The 25360-nt window shown below is 38.6% G+C and overlaps 4 protein-coding genes across 5 annotated transcripts in view; 3 read left to right on the top strand and 1 right to left on the bottom strand.

Moving 5' to 3' along the window:
- LOC111345316 (uncharacterized) overlaps positions 1 to 25360 on the top strand; it is a 26757-nt gene extending 1397 nt beyond the window's left edge. The window contains exons 2-8 of one of the 2 annotated variants that reach the window (XM_088743681.1): positions 12233 to 12277; positions 14047 to 14094; positions 15576 to 15950; positions 17910 to 18122; positions 18378 to 18650; positions 19214 to 19912; positions 21203 to 25360. In XM_088743681.1, coding sequence (XP_088599807.1) covers positions 12233 to 12277; positions 14047 to 14094; positions 15576 to 15950; positions 17910 to 18122; positions 18378 to 18650; positions 19214 to 19912; positions 21203 to 21654 — 2105 coding nt within the window. In that variant the 3' untranslated portion in view covers positions 21655 to 25360. The remainder of the gene's footprint in view (positions 1 to 12232; positions 12278 to 14046; positions 14095 to 15575; positions 15951 to 17909; positions 18123 to 18377; positions 18651 to 19213; positions 19913 to 21202) is intronic. The other variant, XM_088743686.1, reaches the window with a different exon arrangement.
- Positions 1787 to 5841, top strand: LOC111338965 (uncharacterized). The gene is made up of 2 exons (XM_088743734.1): positions 1787 to 3562; positions 3688 to 5841. The coding sequence occupies exons 1-2, from the start codon at positions 3453 to 3455 to the stop codon at positions 4733 to 4735; spliced, it is 1158 nt and encodes a 385-aa protein (XP_088599860.1). The 5' UTR covers positions 1787 to 3452; the 3' UTR covers positions 4736 to 5841.
- On the bottom strand, positions 5733 to 7109 carry LOC148741633 (uncharacterized). The gene has a single exon (XM_088743741.1). The coding sequence runs from the start codon at positions 6996 to 6998 to the stop codon at positions 6153 to 6155; it is 846 nt and encodes a 281-aa protein (XP_088599867.1). The 5' UTR covers positions 6999 to 7109; the 3' UTR covers positions 5733 to 6152.
- Positions 6402 to 10323, top strand: LOC148741632 (uncharacterized). The gene is made up of 2 exons (XM_088743707.1): positions 6402 to 6480; positions 7341 to 10323. Exon 2 carries the CDS (start codon positions 7580 to 7582, stop codon positions 10166 to 10168), a length of 2589 nt encoding a protein of 862 aa, XP_088599833.1. The 5' UTR covers positions 6402 to 6480; positions 7341 to 7579; the 3' UTR covers positions 10169 to 10323.

Here is a 25360-nt window from a genome sequence, read left to right as displayed (position 1 = left end):
TCTTTTCAAACTAGTACAATACTGGCTTTTTCTTTGGAAAAGCAAGTAAAGTTTGTGAAGTGTTTATGACGGCGATGCGTGCGTGTCTTGGGGTGCTTGTTGCAAATTCAATACTCTACAGCACTTAAAAAATTGGCCTGGCACATAATGTTTGTGTTTCCTTACCTGGATATGTTGTCCGATGTAACACCGTTCATTACATTTTTATACTAGCACTCCAATACGTGTTACCAACTGGCAGCCTGTATGGTAAAGCCCCCATTTTGCATATCCTCTGTGACCATGCAATATTAGCCCCTCCTCTCCCCTCCCCCTTGGCCTACCATTATGGTTGAGTGCTTGGGTGAATGCTGTAATATTTGCATTGTTTCTTTCCCTCAGATGTTGAAAATCGTGTTAGCAACCTCTTGGTCATAATAGCCTTTTTAGAGGCATAGATACGCCAGCGTACTTGTTCAACTCTTACTGATTTTATTTTTGTTTTTAAAAATCTGACCACCGGTAGGCCATAGGGTAGGCCATGGCCTACCCTACGTTTTGTTCACACCCTTGCAATTGGCGCTCGCTTCAGTTTTCAGTATCAATGGGTTGATTGACACAATTTCATTTCTTGCCGTTTGGAGTGTTTTGCCTATCTGCACTTGCAGCCAGCGAGTCTTAAACAAACTTGAACTACAGGTAACTTGCATATGTTTCTCTTCCCTTTTTGGGCAATTTGGTGAACATTGATTGATGAACTACAGGTATCTTACATATAAGGTTTTTTTTTTATTGCACTTGCATGCGATTTTTGTTGAATTTCATGTGTGTTTTTAGGTTAAGGTATATCTGGGTGGTTCTGTATCCTACTCTCTACCTACTAGGAATTGTCTCAAACAATTATCAAGCATTTATGACCTTGAACTTTTTTAAGTCAAACACCCATAATCCAAACATAAACCCTGATTGTAATGTTTTGTGTAATCAAATCCATTGTAAATACTATTCTCCTTAAAAATATGCAGAATTTACCAAAAAACCTGAATCAGAAAATTGTTTATCTTTCCTTCACAATAATATCAAGAGCCTGAGTGAGAATCTTGAAGACTTCTGAAGTAATTTGCCTCATGAGTTAGAATTAAATATAAGTATAACTGGTTTAACTGAGATACATAAATTACAAGCGGAAATTATCTTACTTTCAAACTAAATATCCCTGGATATTTTTTTTAAGTATGTTCCATTGCCTCTTTCTGCAGGGGGTGTTGCAATCTATATAAATGATCATAATTTTCAATTATAGTCTTAGCAAAGACTTTCAATGTATCAGTCTATAATCAAGCAATGTGGATTAAAATTCAGTTTTCAAAAAGAAAAAAAATGTTAAATGTGGAATTTTGTACAGACAACATAATTCTCCTGAGAAGTTTCAACAGTATTTTGATTTAGCTGTTGAGAAATATAGTACTTTTTACATGCTTTTTCAAAAACGAGTGCAAAGGTTTCATCAGGGTTTCCAAACACGAGAAAGCTGATGAAAGCATGAGGCTGCAGACCAAATGCTTTTGTTCGTTTTTGAGCTGCAGATTTCCTAATAATTTTGTGCTTTCTTTGCAAAGTTATGCCATTACTTCTGTGATTGATAAACCAGCTAGGATACATAGTGGCTCAGCAACTCTCATAGATAATATCGTCATTAATCAGGTGGTAATATTATGAGTATCATATGTAAGCTTTATTTCATTCATCCCTTTACAGCTAACCTTAATAATGCAAAGCAAATTTGGCAAAGAATATATTCCTTAATAAATAAAAGTAAGAATAACTCTAACCGCAATGATGAGTAGCACAGTCACCTCACCATTTTGGACTCAAGTGCCTTTGCTAACGAATATCTTCGGGAAGGTTTAACCTCCAAATCTCACACTTTCCACAGTGTAAGCTTAGTTATCCTACTTCATTTTGGTGTGAAGAAAACAAGGTTTGCGACAAAGGTGAAATTGTAAAAAATAAATATTTCCTGAAAATGCGTGAATTTCTGGGTGTAACGCGTAACATGAAATGTATCAGACGGAAGAAAAAAATGTAATATTTCCATACCGAATGCACGTGGAGCCACTATTTTTTGGCCGTTAATAGTTTATGACAAAAGCAACAGGCAGTATGATTTGCAACAAGAATGGTTTATTCTAACGTAAGTTATAAACGTCTGTTTTTATCACTGAACGATGTAACGCTCGGAACCGTTAAAACAACCATAGCTTGCAATAATGATAATTTCGACTGTGTAAGAAACAAACAAATAACAAAAATGTAATGGGCATACATCACAGTATTTACAAAGCAACGCTGAAGTTGAACCGTCAGGTAGAATGTTTTCCAGATCAAAATAAAACGTGCGGAAACACATTTCGTAAGGGCCATATTGAGCTTAATTCCATCACATATCCACCAATTGATCCGTAAGCAGACGGGATTCTTGTTAAGTTGAATAAACAAGGTCACCTCTCCTGGAATGGGCTTGTGTTAAGCTAAATTTACAGAACGTTTCAACCCATTTCGTTGGATCTAACGCTAGAAATTTGCGTTTGGTCGACGCGGAAACACTTTCCACCATTGCTGCCGTGTTCATGAACCGTAACGAAGGAAAGTGACGAAGATATATGGCGAAAAACACCACCAAAACTTCCACGAAATCTGCTCCTTCGCAACTTCTTTTTGAAAGCACATGGACCGTTTACACAGACAATAACAGGGGAGTCCATACAGAGTTTGCAGGGGCAGATTATTGCATCATCATGAATGTATTGCGTGATTTTCAACACGTGCGCCGTTTGTAGTGCATTTCGCTGAGGGAATTCAACCGAAGCAGATGGAAACAAAAGAGTCCAATCTAAATTCAGGTATTTCGCGAAAGAAGGCGGCGCAAGAAAGAAAAGCAGCGGCAAAAAGAGAAAGGGACAAGGCCTATTACCAGCAAAACAAGGAAAATAAGATTGCTCAAGTTAAAGAACGGCGAAAACAATTGCAAGCCGAGAAATAAATTCGGCCGCACACGCGACGCATTGCCGAAAAAACCAAACGCCAACAAAAAGACACAGAGCACAGAGAAGCTTCTCGTATCGCAGCACAAGAAAAAAGAGAAAAGACAAGGCAGCAAACAAGAGAAAGAGTGAGAAAATACCGTGAAAAGAAGCGAACAGAAGCACAAGAATATAATAATAGCCCACTTTGGAAAAGAGCGGTAGCCTGGAACCGAAGTCGCCGCGCAAGCGCTTATGGGACTGTTTGGGGGGACGCAGGTAAAACAAAAACATGGCGGAATTTAGCGCGGAATGTAGTGGTGACAGCAAGGTTTTAACGGAGCAAAATAGCGATAAGGTCGGAGTAATCGAAAGAAGCAAATCTGATAGCGTAAAGCTAAGAGAAGAAGATGCACCAGGAGCAATTTTACCTCGGGAAGTACCAGAAGAATGCACCGTGAAAGCAATTTTACCTCGGGAAGTACCAGAAGAATGCACCGTGAAATCCACCTTTACCGTGGAGCTAAAATAACTGGAAAGAAAATGCAGCTTGTTCAAAGGTAAGAAAGCTCAGGAATTATTCGAGAACTCTTATTATTGCCCCCTGTGCTTCACATTGAGACGTTAGTCGACAATTTTCCGAGAAAATCGTTAATACTTTCGTGTTTTGTCTATTGTGTTTCAGGGTAAAAGACTATATTGCAGGTGGCCTAAGCTCGAAAATAAAGGACCCTGATGGTGGAATCCATTTGGCTAAAGCTAAGGCAGACCTGAGACTCATGGAAGAAATTAACGTTAAAACACTCAAAGAAAACTTTCCAGACGGCTTTACAGAGGATTTGAATATTTTACCTGCCATATCATTTGGTACAATATGGAGGTACATGATTGAAGAGAGTGATGCTAAGAAGCAATTATCCACAGCAAAACCTCTTGTCAAGGGATACAATTTTTTTAAATCTGACCATGTCCTTTGCATTAAATGCAGGGAATCTGACGGAAAGTTTTATGTTAAAAGTCAAGTTATTCCATCAATGAAAAAGACAGTGTTGTATAATTGCTTCATTGTTTTCAACAAAGATGGCAGTGTAGTAACAGCTTATGATGGTTGCCCAGCTGGAGTTGACGGGCGTTGTAACCATGTAACTTCAACACTATTTGCACTGGAGGAGTTCTTCAAACAAAGTAAAGCACCCGTAAATCCTTCCTTAACCTCTGCACTTTCTTGCACTTCAGAGCCATGTGCATGGAATGTCCCAAGAAAAAGAAAGATTGACAATCTGCCAATTGCCAAAGCCAAATTAAAAAAACATCAACAAAGCAAACTAAGCAAAAGGGAGGATAAAGCTCCTCCATCAACAAGGGATGTTAGAGCACCACACCAGCAGAACCCAAATACAAACACCGACATGTATAATTTATTGCACCGTGTCAAGGAAATTGAGAATAAGACAGGCAAGAAAATGGCCTTCAGTCTCATTTTACCACAGAAAACTTTTGAGGAAAATAAAGAAACGATTATGGTTGAACATAATTACTGCACACCCTTGAATCACATTGAACCGGAACAAGGAAATGGTAGTCCAGTGTCAACTGAACTGTTATCACCAGTGAAATGCCATCCAGTGAGTTTGGAAGAAATAAAGGAAAGGTGCATAAAACTTAAGAAAAGGCTCTTTGCTGATGAAAGGATGTCGATCGAATTGAAAAAGAAACCATGGGCCAATCAGTAAATGAAAACTGGAATCTGCATCGAAAAATAAGAATAACTGCATCTAAATGCCATCGAATTGCGACCCTGCAAGCAACTACCTCCCCTACAAAGGCCATTAGTGAAGTCTTACATTACAAGCAGATCCCTCAAACAATTCATATGAAAGAGGGCTTGTCAAGAGAAGGTACTGTTATTGCAGAATACATCAAATCAAGGAAACTGAACAATCAAAATGTCCTAGTGAAACCATGTGGACTTTTCATCTTATCAGCAAATCACATAATTTCTTGGCTACATCTCCAGATGGCTTAGTATACAATGCTGACTCCACTGAGCCAAGTTCCAGTGGACTTATTGAAATAAAACTTGTCTTCCTAAAGGAGAATGAGACTTTGCACGATGGAGTTATCAGAAAAAGAATCTTTCTTCCTGGTTCAACTGATGGACAGCTGGTTATCAACCAGAAACACAAGTATCACTATCAAGTCCAGCAACAGTTGTTTGTTACACAGAAATCATGGGTTGATCTGGTGATTAAGGGAGTTAAAGAACTTCCAGACAGATCATTTGTAGACATTGAAGGTGTTTTCATTTCAACAGTAAACTTTGATCCTTATTTCTGGAGCTCAGTGCTCCCAAAACTGGAGGCATTTTACAATGAGCACATTCTTGTAGAACTTGCTTATCCGTGTGTGAAATATGGCTTTTCAAGATTTGACATGAGAGGATGTTGACTGACATACATAATTAATTTGCTAAATTGGTATGTTGTTGAACTTGCTTTCCTGCATTAGCTTTCAATGCCCATGAATAATGATTTTAATTCACGGTTGGGGCAAACAATTTGCATGTGGTTTGATAAATTTACAATAATTTTGTCTGCCCCAGAATTGACTTGAAATCATTGTTCGTAATCACTTACATGTACTGTAGGTTGAATTCGGGAAAGGTCTATAAGATGCATTAATGAGATGAAACTCACTCCATGTAAACAAGGCTAAACCTTAAATCTAAAATAATATCCCCAAAAAATTTAATGTAATTTACTTTGTGTGTATGGCTTTTTTAACTGAAGGAGCTCACAAACACAATATAATACATAATAATTAAAGTCTGAATGAACAATGTTGTATATTATTGAAGTTGAGGAAAATCAAGAAAGGTTATTAAATACAATTCCACTATCTGCTTGGAGAAAAACATTGCTTTATGTACAAGCAGAAAGTGAAATATTGTTGTATGGTTCTACAAAATCCATACTCACCCAATGAAAGGGCTTCGAAAATCTGAGGGGAGGGGGTCTCAAAAGCCAATATTTATTAGGGAAAGTATGAAGCTAAACTAGAAATTCGGGGGGGGGGGGGGTTGGAAGGGTTTAAATGAAAAAACCCTCCCATGGGGAAGTATGGATATTTCTGGAGTCGTGCATTTACACTTTAATCAATGAGAGGTGGTAAAAGGTTTGTAAGTGCCCCTATGATTATAAACATGTCACTAGCAATAGGAGCCAATGTTAAAGGAATTCTGCTGTCAAAAATATGCCAGTTTTTCATCCTTTCAAAACATCTCTCAACATGTATTCTCAGGCTAGCAATTTTTTTGTTGTGTGCCATTTCTTCTTTGCTGAACTGAGTTTTTCCTTTAAGAAAAGAAGGTATGTTTACAGTAACCCCTTTTGCAGCAAAGTCATCTTGTATGTCAAAGCCTTTGTCTGCCATGACATCATCCCCAGGATGCAAGTAGTGAATCACATGAGACATTTTGGTAAGCTCCTTGTCACTTATGCTACCAGTGTAAAGCTCGCTTAAAAATCCCAGGGCTCCGGTGGGCGAAAGACCAACAAGTCCTTTCATAGTTGTTGTTCCTTTGTACGAGGAATAACACACTGACTGCATGTCAAGTGATGAGGGGCTCTCTGCTCGAATTTCAACAGCATCAATAATTAGAACTGTCCTTGGATAAAGTTCCTTAAAAATGTTTGGCATGAACTGATGTAGAAGCTCTCTCCTGGGGAGGCAAATTAAAGGCTCCAGTTCAATCCTCATAAACCGAACCCAAGTGTTAAACACAACAGAAACAGTAGTTTCAGAAACATCGAATCTGTGTGCAAGATCCTTTTGAAACAAGCCAAGCCTAAGTCTCATTAAAGTCAAAACAAACTCTTCAAATAAAGTTAATGCTCTGGGCCTTCCAAGCTTTTGCTCTGAACCACTGTCTTTCTTTTCGTAACTGCCATAGTTCAGGTTTTGAGCCTTCTGACTGACCAGGTCATAAAGAAGCATAAGTGCATCCCAGTGGGGAAGGCCTGTGTAAAATTCGACATCTTCAGGGCTGTCCTTAAATTTTACAATGTCAAATTTCTGATTTTTCGTTACATGCTGAAGTCTCTAACTCTCTTGATAACTCGTCTCTCTCCCTTGCTAACCTTTCCTTTTCCTCTCTCATCTCTTTAAGTTCGGCTTCCATTCGATCCAGCATTTCTACAGTCATTTCAGTTTGTGTCGCTGCATCGCAAAAAGAGGCTGGAATGGACTCCTCGTGATCAATTTCAATAGGAGTCCCTTCGTCAATTTCGGTAGAAGATCCCAAGTCGACTTTTCTTTTCTTGCTTGCTGTATTTGTAGTCGATTCCGTTCTGGACAAAATCCGTCGCTCCTTTTCCTTCTTGCTCCAAGGAAATATCGATGGAAGGTGAGTTCTGCTGAGCTTAGTACCTCCAGTCCAATGCGCAGAGCAAACGCGTGTGCTGTCGGACTCTATCTTTAAATTATCATTTCTTAGTAAACGGACATATGCTCTGCGAATACTTTCATCTTTTGGAATTCGATAAAACGTGAATCCGAAGCAGTTTCTGAAATTGTTGATGCACAAAGGCACACAGCAACTTACGCGCTTGGGCATAATTCAAGATGGCCGACTTGAGCGTCCCCCCAAACAATCTCATAAGCGCTTGCGTGGCGACTTCGGTTCCAGGCTACCGCTCTTTTCCAAAGTGGGCTATAGCGAGGACTCTCCAGGTTTCGCAAACCAGACATCGCAAAAATGTGCTACCGATAAAGTTAAGAAGACACTCCCTTCCACACCCAGAAAGAAGGCGGAAATTGTTCAAAGCATCGTCAAAAGCCCACGGACAAGAAAGGTTTTATGTGATAGTGGTCTGCTAAAGACTCCCGAAGAAGAAAAGGAAACCGAAACTTTAAGGGCACTCGCTTCTGATATCTCTGAAGGATCGAACCAGGTTAAGCGTTCTGGATCAAATGAAAAACGGGCCGTGTTTAAAGCATTTAAATCTCTTGCTTTTGGAGAAAAAATTAAAAAAGCAAAGGCAAAAAAATCTGTTGGAAAACTTGTCAATCTTAGTGAAAAGAGTATCAGCACAGCCATCCAGCACCGGGAAAAAATTTTGAAAGGGGAAGTGGAAAACTGGCTGTACATAAAACGAAAAGGTAGAGGAGACGCCCTTACAGACGAAGAGAGCAAAGTGATCTATGATTACTGGACAAACACAACAAGCCGATCCACAGGAGTCAAAAAAGATTTTTCAAAGAAAAGAATTGGAAAGAATGAATACATTCACCATGCAAAGCATGTGCTTGAAAAGACACAAACCGAGGTGTTCATTGAATTCAGCAACCTGCATCCTGAAATTAAGGTAAAACAAAGAAAATTTGAAAGCTTGAAACCTTTTTTTGTCAAGCAGGCCAGGGAAAGAGACAGAAAGTCATGTTTGTGCAGAAAACATGTGGAAACACAGATTGTTTTCTCAACATGCATGAAGTTCAGAAAAGCAGCCATGAAAACCTCTGTTAGAGAAGACACGTCAGTTCAAATACCAACAACATTGTCTGAGGCGGTGGAGTCAACCTTGTGCCCTAAATCAGAAGGTGTTTCATTCCACAACATCAAGTGCCTGCAAAGAGTATGGGACCAATGTGGTGTAGCTTTGTTCAAGCTTCTTCCTGCTGAAACTTCAGATGAGGGATCTGTAAGATGGTCACGCTATAATTACATTCCCACTGGAAAGTTTCTTGCCAATGGTCAAGAAAAAAAGAAAATTGCACTCATCCAGAAAGAAACACCCCCATCAGAGCTTTTCGAGTACTTCAGGGAGCTCCTTGCAGCCTACCCCAGTCACTCTTTCATGGCAAAATGGCAACGGGAACAGCTTGACAACTTACTCGACAACCTTCCTGCAGGCCATATGGTGTGTGTGCGTGACTATTCTGAAGGCTACACTTGTCGGCAGCAGGATGAAATCCAGTCAGAATACTTCGATGTTGCGAAAGTGTCCTTACATGTCACCATACTTCATCGTCATGCAGTAGAAGAAGTGGATGGCGTAGTAAGCACTGAAGAAGACCCTCATCTTGTGAAGGAACACATATTTGTCATATCTGATAACCCTGTCCAAGATTATGACAGTGTTCACAAGATGCAAGAGTTCATTCAAAACTACTTGGCCAATGATTTGGGCTACAACACACAGATGATGCACGAGTTCACTGACGGATGTGCTGCTCAGTACAAATCCCGGCACTGCATTGGTGATCTTTCCTGTTCACTCGCTGACTTTGGCTTTCCCATCCAGAGAAACTACTTCGAGACCTCACATGCCAAGGGAGAACAGGATGCTGCAAGTTCTCACGTAAAGCAAAAGGTCAGCCAAGCTGTCCTCAGAAGAACAGCTACCATCACCAGTGCTAGAAGCATGCACGACTTCTTAGTCCAGCACTTTTCCCAGCCAGCACCATCAAGCTTCTCAGCAAGAACAAAGTCAGTTCAGCTAAAGCGCAGGATCTTCCATTTTGTACCATCTTCTGGGGAGAGATCTGTTGTCAGGAATAGAGCTGGACGCAAATTCACAAAATTAAGAGGAATCAGAAAACTGCATTGCGTGAAGACCACCCCGCAGCAGGGAAAGGTGTTTGTGCAACACCGTTCATGTTACTGTACCAGTTGCAGTGTGAATGATGAGGAGAACTGCATTAACAAGGCATGGCTTGATGAATGGAAGCTGGTGGAGCTATCCAGAGAGGGTGATGTGGCAACCTCTCGACAGGCAACTGAAGCACCTATTTTAGACCGTGATACTGCTTCCTACATAGCTGATCTGGCCAACAAGGGAAGTATAGTTGCCATAGCTGCTGAAGATGATCCTTTCTACGACTTCTATCTCCTTCAGGTCACTTCTGATGGAGTTGAAGAACTTGACAGTAATGTCACAGATGACTATCATTGTCATTATTACAGAGGAGACAGAGCTCTCAAGGGGCACTTTTACATAAGGGAGAACATTCATGACATGACTTTCACAATTGACAAAAAATGGAAAGCCTTTGTACATGCTGCTACTGTCTGTCACATTTGCGGTGACCTACCAGTCAGAAAGAGAGGACGAAAGTCTATTTACAAACTCCCTTTGAAAGAAAATGAGATCATTGCTTCAATGTGAAACAACAATTCCAAAACCTCTTTTTTTCCATTTTTATATTGAATTTTTTAAGATTTTACGAAAAAACAGAAATGTGCCACGCCCACAAGGGATTGTGGGTAATACCAAAATTAGTGTTATTAATGCAAAATAATAAAAATATTTACAGATCTTTATTACAATGTACATTTCCATCAAAATTAAAGTCAAAAAGTGATAAAAAGTGAAAAAATAATAAAATAATTATTTTTGGACTTACAGCAAATGGCTATGTGACTGTGCTACTCATCAATACATATATACTGGTATCTTCTATTAAGGGATCTTGAGGACAGAAATGTTTCTACTGACCCAGTTAATTCCGCATGGGTAAATCCAATGCGTTAAACTCAAACTTTGCATTAGTGGGACCTAAGTTAGCATCAGCAATGCCACTCTGTAATCTAAGCAAGATTTCTAAAATGTCTACCAACCTTTTTGCCTCCTAATTTTCCTTTGATTCATTCACACATGATGAAATACAATGTGAAATCTTGTCACTGCAGATAACTAAGGCCCATATTGGATTGTACTCATTTCCAGTCAAAATCTTCAAATATGGTAGATCTGTCAAACCCACTAGCAAGTATTATGAATTTATCCATTGAAAAAGATACGTATCCATCAAAGTTAAAACATGCTAAGATAGTTCCTGATGGTGTTGAACGTGATCATAAAAACGAACATTAACAGACATTTTTGAAAAATGGTATATAATAGCTTTAATAATTTTTATAATCAAGCAAACATTTTATGTCCATCCCAATGTGGGTTTTGTAAACATTGCTCTACAGAACATATGCACTGTCAGATATTGTGGGCAAAATACAAAAATGAATGGCCAAAAAATTATTTCCTTGTGACATTTTTATTAATTTATGAAAAGCTTTTGACACTTTTGGCGACAATATTTTGCTCTGTAAATTACTTCATTATGAAATACAAGGTATCATGACTCTCCACATGTCTAACAGGGAGATTCCAAACCACAAAGCAAATTGAAACCAGATCTTGAAAAAGGTGGTGGTAGCACATATGTGGTGTACCTCATGGATCTTTTCTTAGTCCACAATTATTGTTTTAATTGTATATTATATGTCTTGCCTGTTGTATTATTGAAACCTTTGGGGATCCCCTTAGGGACCCCTGAATGACTTCATGGGCACCCCGAACACGGGAAGCCATGTGCGCGTTAGACGATCGAACTTTATAGTTAGCGGGAATTGAAAAGCTCAGTTTATTGTTGATTTTTGGCTGAATGATATTATAACATTGCCTTCTTCAAGTAAATATGAGTTCTGCCTTGCAGATGACACCAATTTTTCGTGTAAAGATAAACCATTACCATTATAGGAATGGTTTTCAAGGAAAAGTTCACCAATATCTTTCTGCTCTTGACCCAATATAAATACTTGTTTTTATCACAAAATCATGGAGAAGTCAGCCTCTTTCTTGAATTGTTTTGGTACAGTATATATATGTGTACATGGATATGTCTGATAGGTATAACGCATTTTGTATGGGCCCACTGGCTGGTTTGGAAGTAAATAGGGAGTACCGTGACTCCTTAGCAGCCAGACAGATGAAATTGCACATCTAGTATTTAATTTCCAACCATTTTATGGTATTTTTGCAGAAATAAACTAGTTGATTTTGGTATTGACACTTTCCTTGAATGTGCTCCTAACCATTCTCTGTTTTGGAGAACTACCAGAATAATGAAAGGCCACCATATGTTTGTTAAAGAGATATGATGGGCCAATCCTACCCCATTTTGGTTAGTCAGTTGGTAAAACGATCAATGGCAGTGTGGAGTAGATGGTAAAACTGTAGAGATGTGGAAACCTATTTACTTTCAATAATTTAAGTAATTGTAGCTTTAAATTATGTTTCATCTTAAGATATTCTGCATCCTGTTCTGTTACAACTCAGGATATGAACGAGGTAGCTAACCTATGTAATATGTAACAACAATTACTCATTACATGCATTTTCTGTAGGCAGTATTAATATTTAAATTAGGTTCTATTTGTCTTCATATTTCAGGTCAAGCAGCTGCTTGTGTGACATCTGTTGCAGGTTGGATACAAGGTACCTAATGGGAATTGCTTATTTTTTTGAGAACAAAACAGTTGCTCTTCTAGTTCAGTATTTATTTAAAGTATTTCACTTTATATTGAGCCATAGAGACATTACTGATATCACTCTCATTGTAAAACAGTACCGACATTACCTACATATCTCAGGATTGCTTACACATTTTATAAAGTTAACATAATTTTGGGTATTAAAATACAGAGAAAACGCTCTCTGGCCAAGAAGCTTGGAAAAACATATTAAGCTTTTGCCTGTTGATCTACAGCCTTCCACAGATAAAACATTGTTTGAAAAGAATGCTGTACTGATTAGGGATCGGCTTAGAGTTATTGTTCACATTCTTGATAGCAGATCGAGGTGTGCCAAGCCTCTGGAGTTTTTCTAATACGAAAAGAGCCTTTGTCAATAACCCGAGAATGATTGAAATCAATGTGATGATTGAATGAGTTAACCACGTAGGTTTCGCAATGTTTGACCCATCAGCACATGTCTTTACCTTTCTAATGTGTTCTTTCCTGCGGGTTTCAAAGCAACGGGCGTTCACCTACATAACACAAGTCACAATTGGCACTGGGTATTTTATACACCACATTGGGCTGGTGTACAATAGATTGTCTGCATTTAGGAGAACGGAATTCTTGTTGCAAAGACTTGAAGGGCGAATATACAACTCGAATATCGTGCTTTCAAAGAATCCTTGTTAGCGGTTGCTTAACACTATTGATAAAAGGAAGCTATGACAGCATAACAGTTTGAGTTCTCAATCTCTTAAGGTTCCACTCATTGAAAAAACATGCTCTTTTTGTATTAGAAAAACTCTAGAGGCTAATTGGCACACCTCTGTTATCAAGAATGCAGACAATAACTCTAAGTCGATTCCTAATCAGTATATAGCATTCTTTTTAAACACCCTTTCCATGTTTTTAGTTTGTTCTTTTTATCACTTTTATCTCGTTTTTTTTTTGTATATATATTTCACCTATTTAGATTTCATGTTTTATCTGTGGAAGACTGTAGATCGACAGCCGAAAGTTTTTGTTTTTTTCAAAAATTCTTGGCCAGAGAACGTTTTCACTTTATTTAATATGTCTCATCCTGGCTGCACTTCAATTTTCAATCATGTGGGGTATTCATAGTATTATCTCTGCAAATACATGTTTTGATTTATTTACATTCATTTGTTTGCATACACACACATTTTTGTATTTCTGTTGTATTAAGAACCAGAGAGAGGACATATATGTTAATGTATTTGTGTGCTACATGGAGAGAATTTCTCAAAACTCAGTTTAAGGGATCATAAAGTTGATATAACTGCCTTTTATTATATACTGAGAAAGATTAACTGAATACATGCATTTACTGATCATTTTGTAAGACAATAAATCCATTTACCGGTAGTACAATTGGTTGTGTGGGATGCACATGCTCTGATTAAGTCATATCTTACTATGATCTCCTTGCATACGGTGATCATGGCAGGATTACTAAATTTCAAATGGCTGCTTTTATCCAATGTTTGTGAAGTGAGAAATGTGATGGAAGAAAATTCAAACGTGAAGAGCACACAGTTAACAGATGCTAAAAGATTGGCAAAACATTTTCCAAAAGAAAGATAGGAAGTTTCTGCTGGTGATTAAATAAACCAGTTAAAACTGAAGGATAGAAAGTCTGACAGAGGAAGTTTTGTAAGGCTGCTTCTACACAATTACCTTAAGTGATGGACTATTACTGTCAAGTTGAACTAAAAATTTTTTTTTCAGCGCGGTCAGTGGAGAGTGTGTTGGTTTTGGCTGAAAACCTAAAAAGAGGTGAGACATTATAACTAAACAAGTACCAGTAGTTTCCTCTCATTTCAATTCAACCAAACCTTTTTGTGAAATATTTCTGAACTTGCATAACTGCATATAATTTCTAGCTTAAAATACATTTGAACCCCCCTCCCCACCCCCGCCCTCTGAACACTCAGTTTTTATCAACACTATTTGTTTCTGGAACAAAGTGATATCATTTTATTCCTTGTCACCTGTACTTTGATCTGTGCTCTCGAACATGAAACATAATAGTGCAGTAAATAGTTTGAAGTCATGGCTACATGATTTGAACCCTTGTAGTCGGATCGTCAGGGTGAGTGTACAAAAACTGTAGTCCTGAGAAGGACTGTGTGCAAGACTCGAGTTAAATACGTTGATCGTGATAGGTCAGTTTCGATCCTCCAGAGGTGTGGTTCGTTTGTAAAGTAAATGTGAGCAAATGGTTGGTATGGTGCTGGTATTAGCTAACACATGTTAAGGGGAGTCTTCTCAAAGAGCTTGCGGGATCAGTCTTGCAGCCAACGACATCGCAGGAAAACCAACCAGTTCATAATAAAGGATTCAATATAAAGCGAAAAGATTTCGTTTTAATGAGATTCAAAATTGACATTTTTTTTCGAGAGTTAGGAAAGAGAGTCAGCTGTGTTTGTAGCACATTGAAACCTCGAGAGTCGTTTATATTTTATTTGTTTAGACTGTCCGCTACACGAACTTTTTTTGCGCGGGATCACAGTAGGCAATCCCGAGAGGAAAAGATGGGCTTATCTCGCCCGCATAAGGAGCCAATCAGAACACCGGACTCGTTTAATATCCCTTACGGGCGCTGCCAGCTATGAAAAAACGCGTCTTAAAACATTCGACTGACAAGAACTCTTCGCCCGACTCCGATAATGACTTCCAAAAATGTTGTTTACACTTCAATCACCACTTCCGACAATAGTCCTTCTCAGGACTAGTCTCGCTTGTACTATCAGACTACCGCTGTACACGACAGAACAATATACTAGGTATGTTAGAAATGGAGGGGTTCGAATAGAAGACATTTTGACTCTCCTTTACGGCCCATCCTTCTAAGTTTTTCTTGGAAACGATTTATTCTTTCCTCAGCACCCGAACGACACTTAACAGATATAACTTGTATGACGGGTAAAATAAACGTTTATTTTAAGAGTTACAATGCCATTGTGTAAGAGTAAAAGGGGGAAAATAGACTTATAATCAAGTTGTAAGTACGGACAGTGACAAAATCAGACTCAAGTACAGTAGACAAAGACTTCCTTGCGGTAAGGTTAGTTTGAAAACCACTAAACGTTATGTTTTCAAAGTCTTTTCAGTGCTTTAAATGTAGCAAACAACTCATTACTACATCTCTTAATAAGGAAATCAAATTGCATTGCGCCTTCATTAAGTTTTAGATGAAACTTGTCCCAAGCTAACCTTTCCTAAGATTAATCCAGTTAAGTGTATTGTTCCAACAGCTATCACTTTGGTGTGTAATTTTCGTACCGTTGCTGGTGGTTTTCTAACGGTAAACAGTGGCATGGCTCTGCAAAAGTGCTCCAGTCGGCAAGACTACCAGGAGACCTTCGAAAGAGTTGTTTTACCTTCATCCAACAAGCTGATTGAGATTAGTAATGGTTCTATACGCTTCGTGGTAGAAGCTGAGAAATTGGCTGCCTTGAAGGAATTATGGGACATCTACAAAGATGGAACATTGCAGAGTCGTCTCCAAGAATTCCTAGTCACTGATGAAATTAAGCAGCTTGCGAATGGAGAAGACATTAAAGTGACAGTGTCTATTGATGAACATGAGTATAAAGAAGCTTACTTCAATTTGTTTTTACTTCATCAAGGTACGCATAAATACTCCAATTAAGAAATAGCCTATAAATGGAATACTTCCTTGTACAAGCCAAATTGTAAAGAATCGATGTGAGGTAATTGTAATGGCACAAAACTGGAGAATAATGCAGAGAGTAGGTTGGCGAGTGATACAAACTGACAAAAAGCAGTTCAAAACTCATATCTGTTCCTTTAAAGTTCGATTAGTTGAACTGGAAACTCGCGTAATTGTTGTGTTAACTTGCTTTATATCCCAGTAGTGCTTATGGGCTGCTTATAAGAGCAAGGCCATTGTTTTTCGTCGCCTTTAACTTTATTTTTTTGCTCAGAGCGGGAAAGCAGATTACCTTAAATTTTCCCTTACTTTTTATTTGATCGGCTGCCATTAGTATTTATATCTTCGTTCTCACTGACTTTTTACTTGTCTGATTTACAAGTCTGATTACATGTAGCTTCTAAACCGCAAATTTGCTAAAGGTGGGATTGGCCTGCCCAGTACTAGGTCGCTCAAGGGGCATGTTGTTTTTCGCGGCCTCGATCTTTGTTGATTTTGTATGAGATGCAGAATCAAAAACGCCAAGAAAATTCCTAGAAATTTGTCTTTTGCAAGCCTTTTTTTCTTACCATGAAGGATCGAGGTGGTCAATAACGAAAGGTTAAAAAAAAAATCTTTCGTTTCCAATTCATCGGTTCGCACAGAAGTCCTTAATAAGATGTTACACCTTCCGTTTCACGTGGCTTCGATCCTTTTCGTTGTAGAGTCTCGAAAAGCTTCGCAAATGTTTAAAAAGGTACATGTTTGCGACCTTCCTCCGCTCTTTGAAAGGCCGAGGAGAACATGCTACATAAACTAAGATGTTTTTAGTGACGCTAATTGAAGAAAATCTCTTAGTTGCATTTCGTGGTAAAACGTTTTGTTCACGACATCTTCGGAATTCATCACAGTTGTGATATACAATCCCTCTTGTTTTTCTCTTCTTTGCCCAATTTTCAATGGAAATCAATTGATAGCTTTACTCCTATGGTTTTCCAAAGAAATGGTCATTATGCAGACTTGTCGGTAATACCAGATTACTGAAAGTTGATGAATTTCAAGACAAAATCTTCCCATGAACAATACCCTAAGAACATATTATGCTCCACACAAAACTTACCAGTTCAATAGCCGAACTGTTGCACAGCCTCACTTGAAGTCAGCAAGGTCCGTTGTCATTTTCCGCCCATAGGAGACTGCGATTTTGAGAGTTGGATGTTTCATTACTCCGCCAGAGCTGATTCTGTCACTTTAAAGGATTAAAATTCAATTATTCGTGAAATATGTAGTTTTCATTTAAGCTCCATTTGAGGTCTACCTTGATCGGGATGGAACGAAAGAGGTAACAACTTATTACGGACTTCGGCACGAACCTGGAACATGAGTTGGAAATAAAAGATTTACGTTAAAATTTTGTACCTTTCGGAAATGCTTACGGTCATTTTCACGTTCCCACACAGATCAAAGACCCCTCGGCCCATCATGGAAAGAAAAAAATGGTTTGCAAACACAACTTTTGAGAGAACTTTCGAAACTTTTTTGGCTCTGGATCTCATACAACAACAAAGATCGAGGCTCCACGAAACAAAATGCCTTTGAGCAACCTGCTACTGGCTCGGCCAAACTCATTATTTATTTAAACGCAGTATTAGCAAAGTCGCACATAGGCCAGGTTATTTCGTCAAGTTCTGGTTGCATCAGCTAAACTTAACAGTACAAAAGGACTGGTAAGAACCAATCAGATCTGCTCATTTTGGCAGTTACATCATGGTTTTCATGATCGAATTTCAAAATGATTTTGCCGACCCAAACTAGCTGCTGCATCATTGATAAAAACTTTTAAAGTTCTCTACCATCATTGGACATTTGTTTTAATGGATCAAAAAACTTTCTGTCGAAGTACATTCTAGTTCTTGTTCGTTAATCCTTCCTTTAGCGCCAAATGTGGAACAGGAAGAACGGGCTGGACGAAGACCTCGAAGGAATTCTGACTCTTTTCTTTGTCTCAAACCAAATGAGAATGAGATGGCCCTGAAGAGGTTAATGGAAGAAACAGAAGAAAAATGGCGGAAAGAGAAAGAAATTCTTGAATTAAGGATCACAGAGCTCGAGGAAACCTTGAAGGCGGAAAGGACGAGTAATTTGAACCGTAAGCATCCAACTACCTACTTACACCAAACAGACTTTTGAATATTGTAGGAAGAAAAAATTTTGAGCAAATATACACGTTTGTGGATTTGTGGTATATTCTTCCCACAAATTGATTCGATTAATGGTACCTGTCGCTCTTCCTAAGAACCGTGATTTTCTGAATAATTTGACATTAAATGTTACCATCCTGTCTTGGTGTTCAGTTTTTCGAATACAACTGGAAACATTCATGTCTTGTCTTTAACGACTCCAGAAACTACGACTCTCGGGCCACCATTGGAAAGACGACGCAGAAATTCTGACTCTGACTTGTACTACAAGGCAAGAAATAGGGAGGTTGAACAAACAGAGAACGAACCAGAACGAGCTTTTGAAGATGGAGCGGCTATGGATTTCGACAAGCGTATGTTCGTAGAGAATTATTTACGGAATATCCCTGAAACACCCAGCATGACGACAGAGACAAGTGACAGCGGAATAACAACACATGGTTTAACGTCTGAGATAGAAATGCAAGACATATCTGGTAATTATTTCATCTTAGTCCTGGCATCTCAGTTTCCAAGCTGAATCGTAAAACACCGAGTTAGTCTGCCAGTAACCCATAAGAGAACTATTCTGAGGTTAGAAGTGGGGAGAGCATCGGGTCTCTTGAAAAGATGTCTGGGTTACAAGAGAATTGAACGGAATGACCTCTTAAGGAATTAACGAGATTCTGAATCGAGATCTTGCTCAATGTTTTTAAAGTAAAACACTGACATCAGTCGAGAACCCCCACTACTACTTAAACAACAACTAAAACTAAAGGAGAACTACAAGATCATCAGTTTGTGTCGAGCTTTCACTGAGTTACTCTTTACCATATTCGATTTCGCAAAAGATTGCATGATGCTATCCTTGATAATAGAAAAACAATAATGGTAATGGTAATAATAGTGAGAACCTCCCCCGCCCCCCCTCCCTCTTTATTTTGAATCCAGTGAACAAAGAAGAGCCACCCAGTGGAATGTCCATTGCTAAATTATTTATTTATTTATTTATTATTTATTTATAATCCCTTGCTTTTTTGTATTCTTCGCCTTTTGTTAGATGGCGACCGCAAGCTTTGCCTGAAAGATCTCAATGAAGACGTAATCAGAAGACTGAGTTTAAGACTGACGAGTGATGAAGCTGCTCTGGAACAAATCCTTCAGTCATTTGGAATTGATTTTCCCGGGACATCCTCTAAAATGAAGGGCGGTACAGATATTTTCTCTATGTTCCCGGACACACCTGTTAAGGTATTAAGAGAGGTCTCTGAAGCTTTGCAGTTATATGATCTGATAGATTTGCTTGAAGAAGGAAAACCACGAATCACGAGATCTCTGCGACACGCTCTTCCTTTACGGGAAATAGAGAAGTTGAGGAATCCTGGTGATCGTCCCATGTCTTATCACAGCAGTGTTGCTGTTCTGATTATTGACTCTACCGAGACTAGCGACACTGTGGGGATTAAAAAGTTTTTCAAAGGTCTTAACACTGAGAGCGAGGTAACTGTGATACCCTTCAAAGAGTATGCTAGTCAAAATGAAAAAAAGGCAGCGCTTAAGTATAGAATATTCAAAAGAGAGCGTCTCTTACAAGGAGGCTCGTTGGCATTAAAAGACCTTAAGAAGAAGAGGGAGTGGGAGGAGAATTTGAAGGAGATGAAGGAGAAGTCGAAGGAGATGGAAGAGAAGTCGGAGATGGAGTGGGCCAAGTGTAGATCGATTATTTCAGAAGTCATACAGAGTTGGATATCCAACCAAGGTTGGTGGAAATTTATAAACGGATATTTACTTAAAAAAAGATCGTAGTTGTCGTGTTATGTTTTCATACTACGAAGTGGCACCAATTTATTAGTTTAACCTGCCTGGTCTTCATCACGGGTCTATGGTAGTTGCATAATTGACTGGTGAGTGTTATCACCTAAGGACATCAGTACAAGGACATCAGCACAAACTTTGATGGTACCGTGAACGTAGACGAGAACGGTGTTGAGAACGGTGTTGTGGTTGCACCATGAGATCCTTGTCCAAAGGCTGACAAGTTTCTTAGAGAATTCAAAACTTAATACTGTGGTCTAAGAATCGATTAAAATCAACAGGAACGAGGGAACATTTAGCATGCAAAACAGAAGTCCCTTTAGCGTATGCGGGCAGGCGGAGCTAAGCGCGAAGCAAGCACAGAATGGAAGACACGCGCGGGAGGAGGCGCCAGTTACACGCTCCTCCTCCCGTGTGCGACTCGCCCTTCGCGCTTTCCTCGCTTTCTTCTTGTGTTTTCCTCTGCTTGCTTTACAAATGTTCAAGAATAACGTCTCTTCTTTAGGCGAAGGAACAGTTAAGACTGACCGTAAATATTGAGAATCCGCCTACTGTCGCAAAATTTCGTAATTCATTTTATTTTTTCTAAAGGACCCTTTTAATGAAGCTTTTTCGAAATTTATATCAAAAAGTTCTGTCGCGCTTTTTTTTCTCCAAAAAATCGAAAAGTTCAAAATACGCCTTAATAGCCGTTGTTCCCTCCCCCCCCCCCCCCCCCCCCGTAAAGCAATAACAAAATATACTTGGGCAACTTCGTACGCTACAACGTGATGCAATCCCGCTTTTAAATTTTGTGTGCCAACAGATGGTCCTTTTATCTCGTAGAACTTATTAATTTGTTAACGGCCATTTCCGCGTATTTTAACCTTTTCGGTGAAAAAAAAAAGCTCTTTAAAAGGGTCCTTTGGAAAAATTAAAATAAATCACGAAATATTGCAACTGTCGGCGGATTCTTAATATTTACGGTTAGTGGCTCTTAATTACCTACTTACGTCGCTCGTGGTTAAAAAATCTGTGCTTGGTTCGGTTTAATTTAATAGCATTGACCTTAGTTAAAACGAGTCAAGGCGCTTTCTGTTGAGCAAGCGGCCGTGATAGATACTGAGACATAATTCCCCTTACCTTATAGTCAATTGTCTGTTACTAAATCTTCATTTGTTTGCCGTAAATTCTTAATTGTAATTTTGTAACGAAGAGGCTCACGTTTTGCGTTCGTTTCAAAATTTATCCCCAGATGAATTTACGTTATTTGCTGTCTTTTTATTCCTCGATCGTCCCGTTAACTGGAATTCCCCAATGAGATCAATATCTGATGATATTATGGAGAGGTTGGTCACCGCATTCCCCACAAAAGGGAAATTGGTCATCCATCCGGAGTGGGACATAAGGGATCGTGGAAAAAAGCCGCACGAAGAGGTTGTTGAGGTGTCTGTTGATTTTAAAGGTGATGATTTTCCAACTTTGATGCTGGATATTTTTACCAAACGCTGGCAAACAATGGACCTGCTATCAATGATGAGAGAGTTAAAGAGGACTTTAGCAGAAAGACAATTGGAGAGGAGACAAGTGTACCGGGGCTTTCTAACAGTAACAAACAGACCCCTGCCTGTCTCTTCTATACAAGTACAGGAGAATCTGTCGTGTCTTCTAAGGTTCGTAATGCATGAGGAGCCGACTAATGAGTGACGTTACTGAAGAAAGCGAGATAAACCATCAAGGCTGGCTGATTTTACTCAGTTTTAACTGAATTACACTGAGAACAGAAGCAACTTTTCAGACATTCCCGTTGTAAAATCGATATTTTTTAAAATGCTGTCCTGCTTGGTATGCTTTAGTACGAAAATCAGGGCGATTTTCTGAGTACGACCCATCGCGAAATTAAGCCTTTACTTTTACTTCTTAACTGCCATGTGTATAATTATACTCAAACCTCAAATCTTTCCCGTTCCATTCGATTTCAGTCCGGAAATATCGAAAATGTTGGTCAAATGCGTGGGCGCTTTCCATTCAACAAAAATCACCGGTTCAAAATATCGGAACTTTAGCTGTTCGAATGGAACGCGTCCAACCGCATTCAAGAGGGCACACTCACAACGGGCACTTTCCATTCAACAAAAACCACCGGTTCAAATTTTTAACAAAATAACGAGCTTAAGATCCGACGACGGCAGACATCTGGGACGGCAGACTTGGTCGAGGGGGGTTGGAGAGAGATCACCGTTGCGATGGCACGAAAAATAGCCTTAAGATAAAGCGCGCGACGGCGGCTTGACTCGCTTTCCTCTTCGAAGTTTAGGAAAAGCAATGGCTACCTATAGAAAGGTTCGTGGATTGTTGATCGAAAGTTTCGATGATGGTGACATTCAGAAGATGAATTTTTACTGTTGAATGATGCCAGCATTTCAATTAATCTCGATTATCCCTACCAGAATTCAAACATTTTGACTAAGAAGGACTCGACGGAAGTGAGTGCTTGGCAGAAATTCGTTACCGAAAAAGGGACATACCTATTCTCGCAGACATAATGGGGCTACTTGATTCGTATACATGTGAGCAAGGGGCTCTGTGCGATGGAATTGAATGCCTTTCAGTTTTGTTGAGAAGATTAACGTAACCTCGTTGGTACTCCGACGTAAGTGACCTTTTTAAACACAGGAAAAGTCTGAATCACAGCATAGACATGTATGCAAAGCAGCATAATACAGGTATAATCTTATCATGATGATAAATGTTAAACCAATTTCCTGAAGCAAACTTTTCACACTTAATCAAGTACGTTTTTTGTGGCTGAAAAACATTACCAAAACTGTTGACTATGAAAATTTTCTCAGATGAACCATAGTTCACAAGGTCGGTTAGACTCCAGAAAAGACTCCTGGAATAATATCATGGCCATCAATTTATGTCCGAACTAGTCTACGAATTTTCCATCGAAATAAAGAGAAATGGTGAGATTGTAAAACTTACTGGGTTGCTTGATTGACATCGAGCTAGTTTTAGTGACGAACTATTTGTGAGAAAGGCAAACGAATTATTTAAAATTTCCATGAAAAAATCGTTTATTTTTGCTCAGCCATTTCCCAGACATCCTCTCATAACAATAAACTGTTAAAATTGCCAACAATTTTCGCCCAAAGTAACTTAAAATGGCGTTATTTTGCTAAGGTTTACTCACGTTTTAGCCGCGACGGCAAAATGGCTTTCTTCACGTCACAGACAAGGCCGCTACGGCGGGAAACCTCACAACGACGGCAAACGGAAGTAATTCTGGCGGTAACTTAATGTCCAGTACCGTTAAATAGACATCCATCCCATAGTTTGAGGATGTCTTATTTGAAGGGACTTGATTACTTAAAATCTCAAAGCAGTGCTCACTTAGAATACTCTTGGAGCCTCAAATATTGGGGGTCTATCCTCAACTCTCTCTTCGTCCAACACTCCCCCAGCATCATAAGATTGGAGCTCAGCACTTGACAGCTCAATGCCAAGTGGATTCTGTAGCCGGCCAGAAACCCAAAGGCGAATCGGAGAAGATTTTACGGTTCTCATGCGTTGTCTGGACCATGCATTTCTCCTCAACTGTAGTTTTTCGTTAATCTTTGGTAGGCATACAGTGGAGTGCAGCAATATGAAGAGTATTAAATTGATTTAGCATCCCTTCGTCTTCAAGAAAGTAAAACAATTGATAATACATGCTAAGAACCCCCTCATAAACATCCCTCCACAGTCTTTCGATTCTCTGGCTGTGCGTGCTTTTGCCAGTGATCATGCTGCCTCTATTTATACCCTTTCTCGTTAACATGTAATCAGCTACCGAGACGTTTTCCCCTCGTTTATCTGACCTCACTCTGCTTTGGAGGCCGTAGTTTTCCACACCTTTCAAAAAACATTCTAGCACAGTCTGACATTATCGGCAGATATCTCAGCGGTTGATTCTCTACAAGATTCACTAGCTGCTTCTTTGAAGGAAATTGAATGCTGGACGCACACCAATAAACTTCCTCTCAATGAAAAAAAGACTAAAACACTACTGGTCACAGGCAAACGCCTTGGGAAGAAACTTCCAGATGGTTATAATTTATCTCTTAAAACTATGAATGGTGTATCATTGGAACAAGTACCCTCAGCTAAACTTCTTGGTATAGACATTGACCACGATTTATCAATGAACACTTATGTTGACAGACTGTGCAAAAAAATTTCACGTATTTCCGTAGTTTTCCACACCTTTCAAAAAACATTCTAGCACAGTCTGACATTATCGGCAGATATCTCAGCGGTTGATTCTCTACAAGATTCACTAGCTGCTTCTTTGAAGGAAATTGAATGCTGGACGCACACCAATAGACTTCCTCTCAATGAAAAAAAGACTAAAACACTACTGGTCACAGGCAAACGCCTTGGGAAGAAACTTCCAGATGGTTATAATTTATCTCTTAAAACTATGAATGGTGTATCATTGGAACAAGTACCCTCAGCTAAACTTCTTGGTATAGACATTGACCACGATTTATCAATGAACACTTATGTTGACAGACTGTGCAAAAAAATTTCACAAAGAATTGGAATTTTGAATAAGATCAAACTTTGTTTACCATTTAACCAAAGACTTTTATTTTATAATAGTTTGATTAAGCCATTATTTGATTATGCCAATGTTGCATGGCAGTCACTTTGCTCTAATGAATCTCTTTTAAGAATACTTAGGCTACAAAAGAGAGCTGCTAGGGTTTTATTAGATGCTGAACCACGTAGTTCATCAGTTATGCTATTCAATCGTTTAAAGTGGATACCATTTTATAACTCTACTAAGATAGCTAAATGTTCAATACTATTTAAAAGGATTAATTATTGTGTACCTAATTATCTTAATGATAGCTTAAGATTATTAAGTTCAGTACATTCACGCAACAATAGATTTTGTAAATACAACTTTTTATTACCTAAGTTTAAAAGGGCTAGAGAAGGAGGGAAAACTTTTCTAGTTTCTGCCATAAAATTATGGAATCAGTTAAAGCCTGAATTAAAAAAGTCTAATACACTTAAGGCCTTTAAAGACAACGTATTTAAATATTATTATGATGACAAATCATGCTTAGCTCATTTTAATCGGTAAATTTTATTGATAGTAGTTTTATATATTCTTACTTGTTTATATTATCTTGTATTATATATTTTATCAATTAAATATTATTTGTAATTAGCTAAATTTCTATTTATATTTGTAATCTTTTTTTTTTTTTTTTTTTTTTTTTTTTTTTTTTTTTCTTCAATATATTAATGATTCTATTGTATTTATATATTTATTGTAATTAGGAGGACCACAAGTTTATTAGTGTTTGTGCACTATCACGTGCTATCCTCAATAAATAAAGTCTTACTACTACTACTA

The sequence above is a fragment of the Stylophora pistillata genome, chromosome 1, assembly GCF_964205215.1.
Source record: "Stylophora pistillata chromosome 1, jaStyPist1.2, whole genome shotgun sequence".
NCBI classification, from domain to species: Eukaryota; Metazoa; Cnidaria; class Anthozoa; order Scleractinia; family Pocilloporidae; genus Stylophora; species Stylophora pistillata.
The sequence above is the reverse complement of the archived record's forward strand: the minus strand, read 5'-3'. Positions and strand labels throughout refer to the sequence as shown.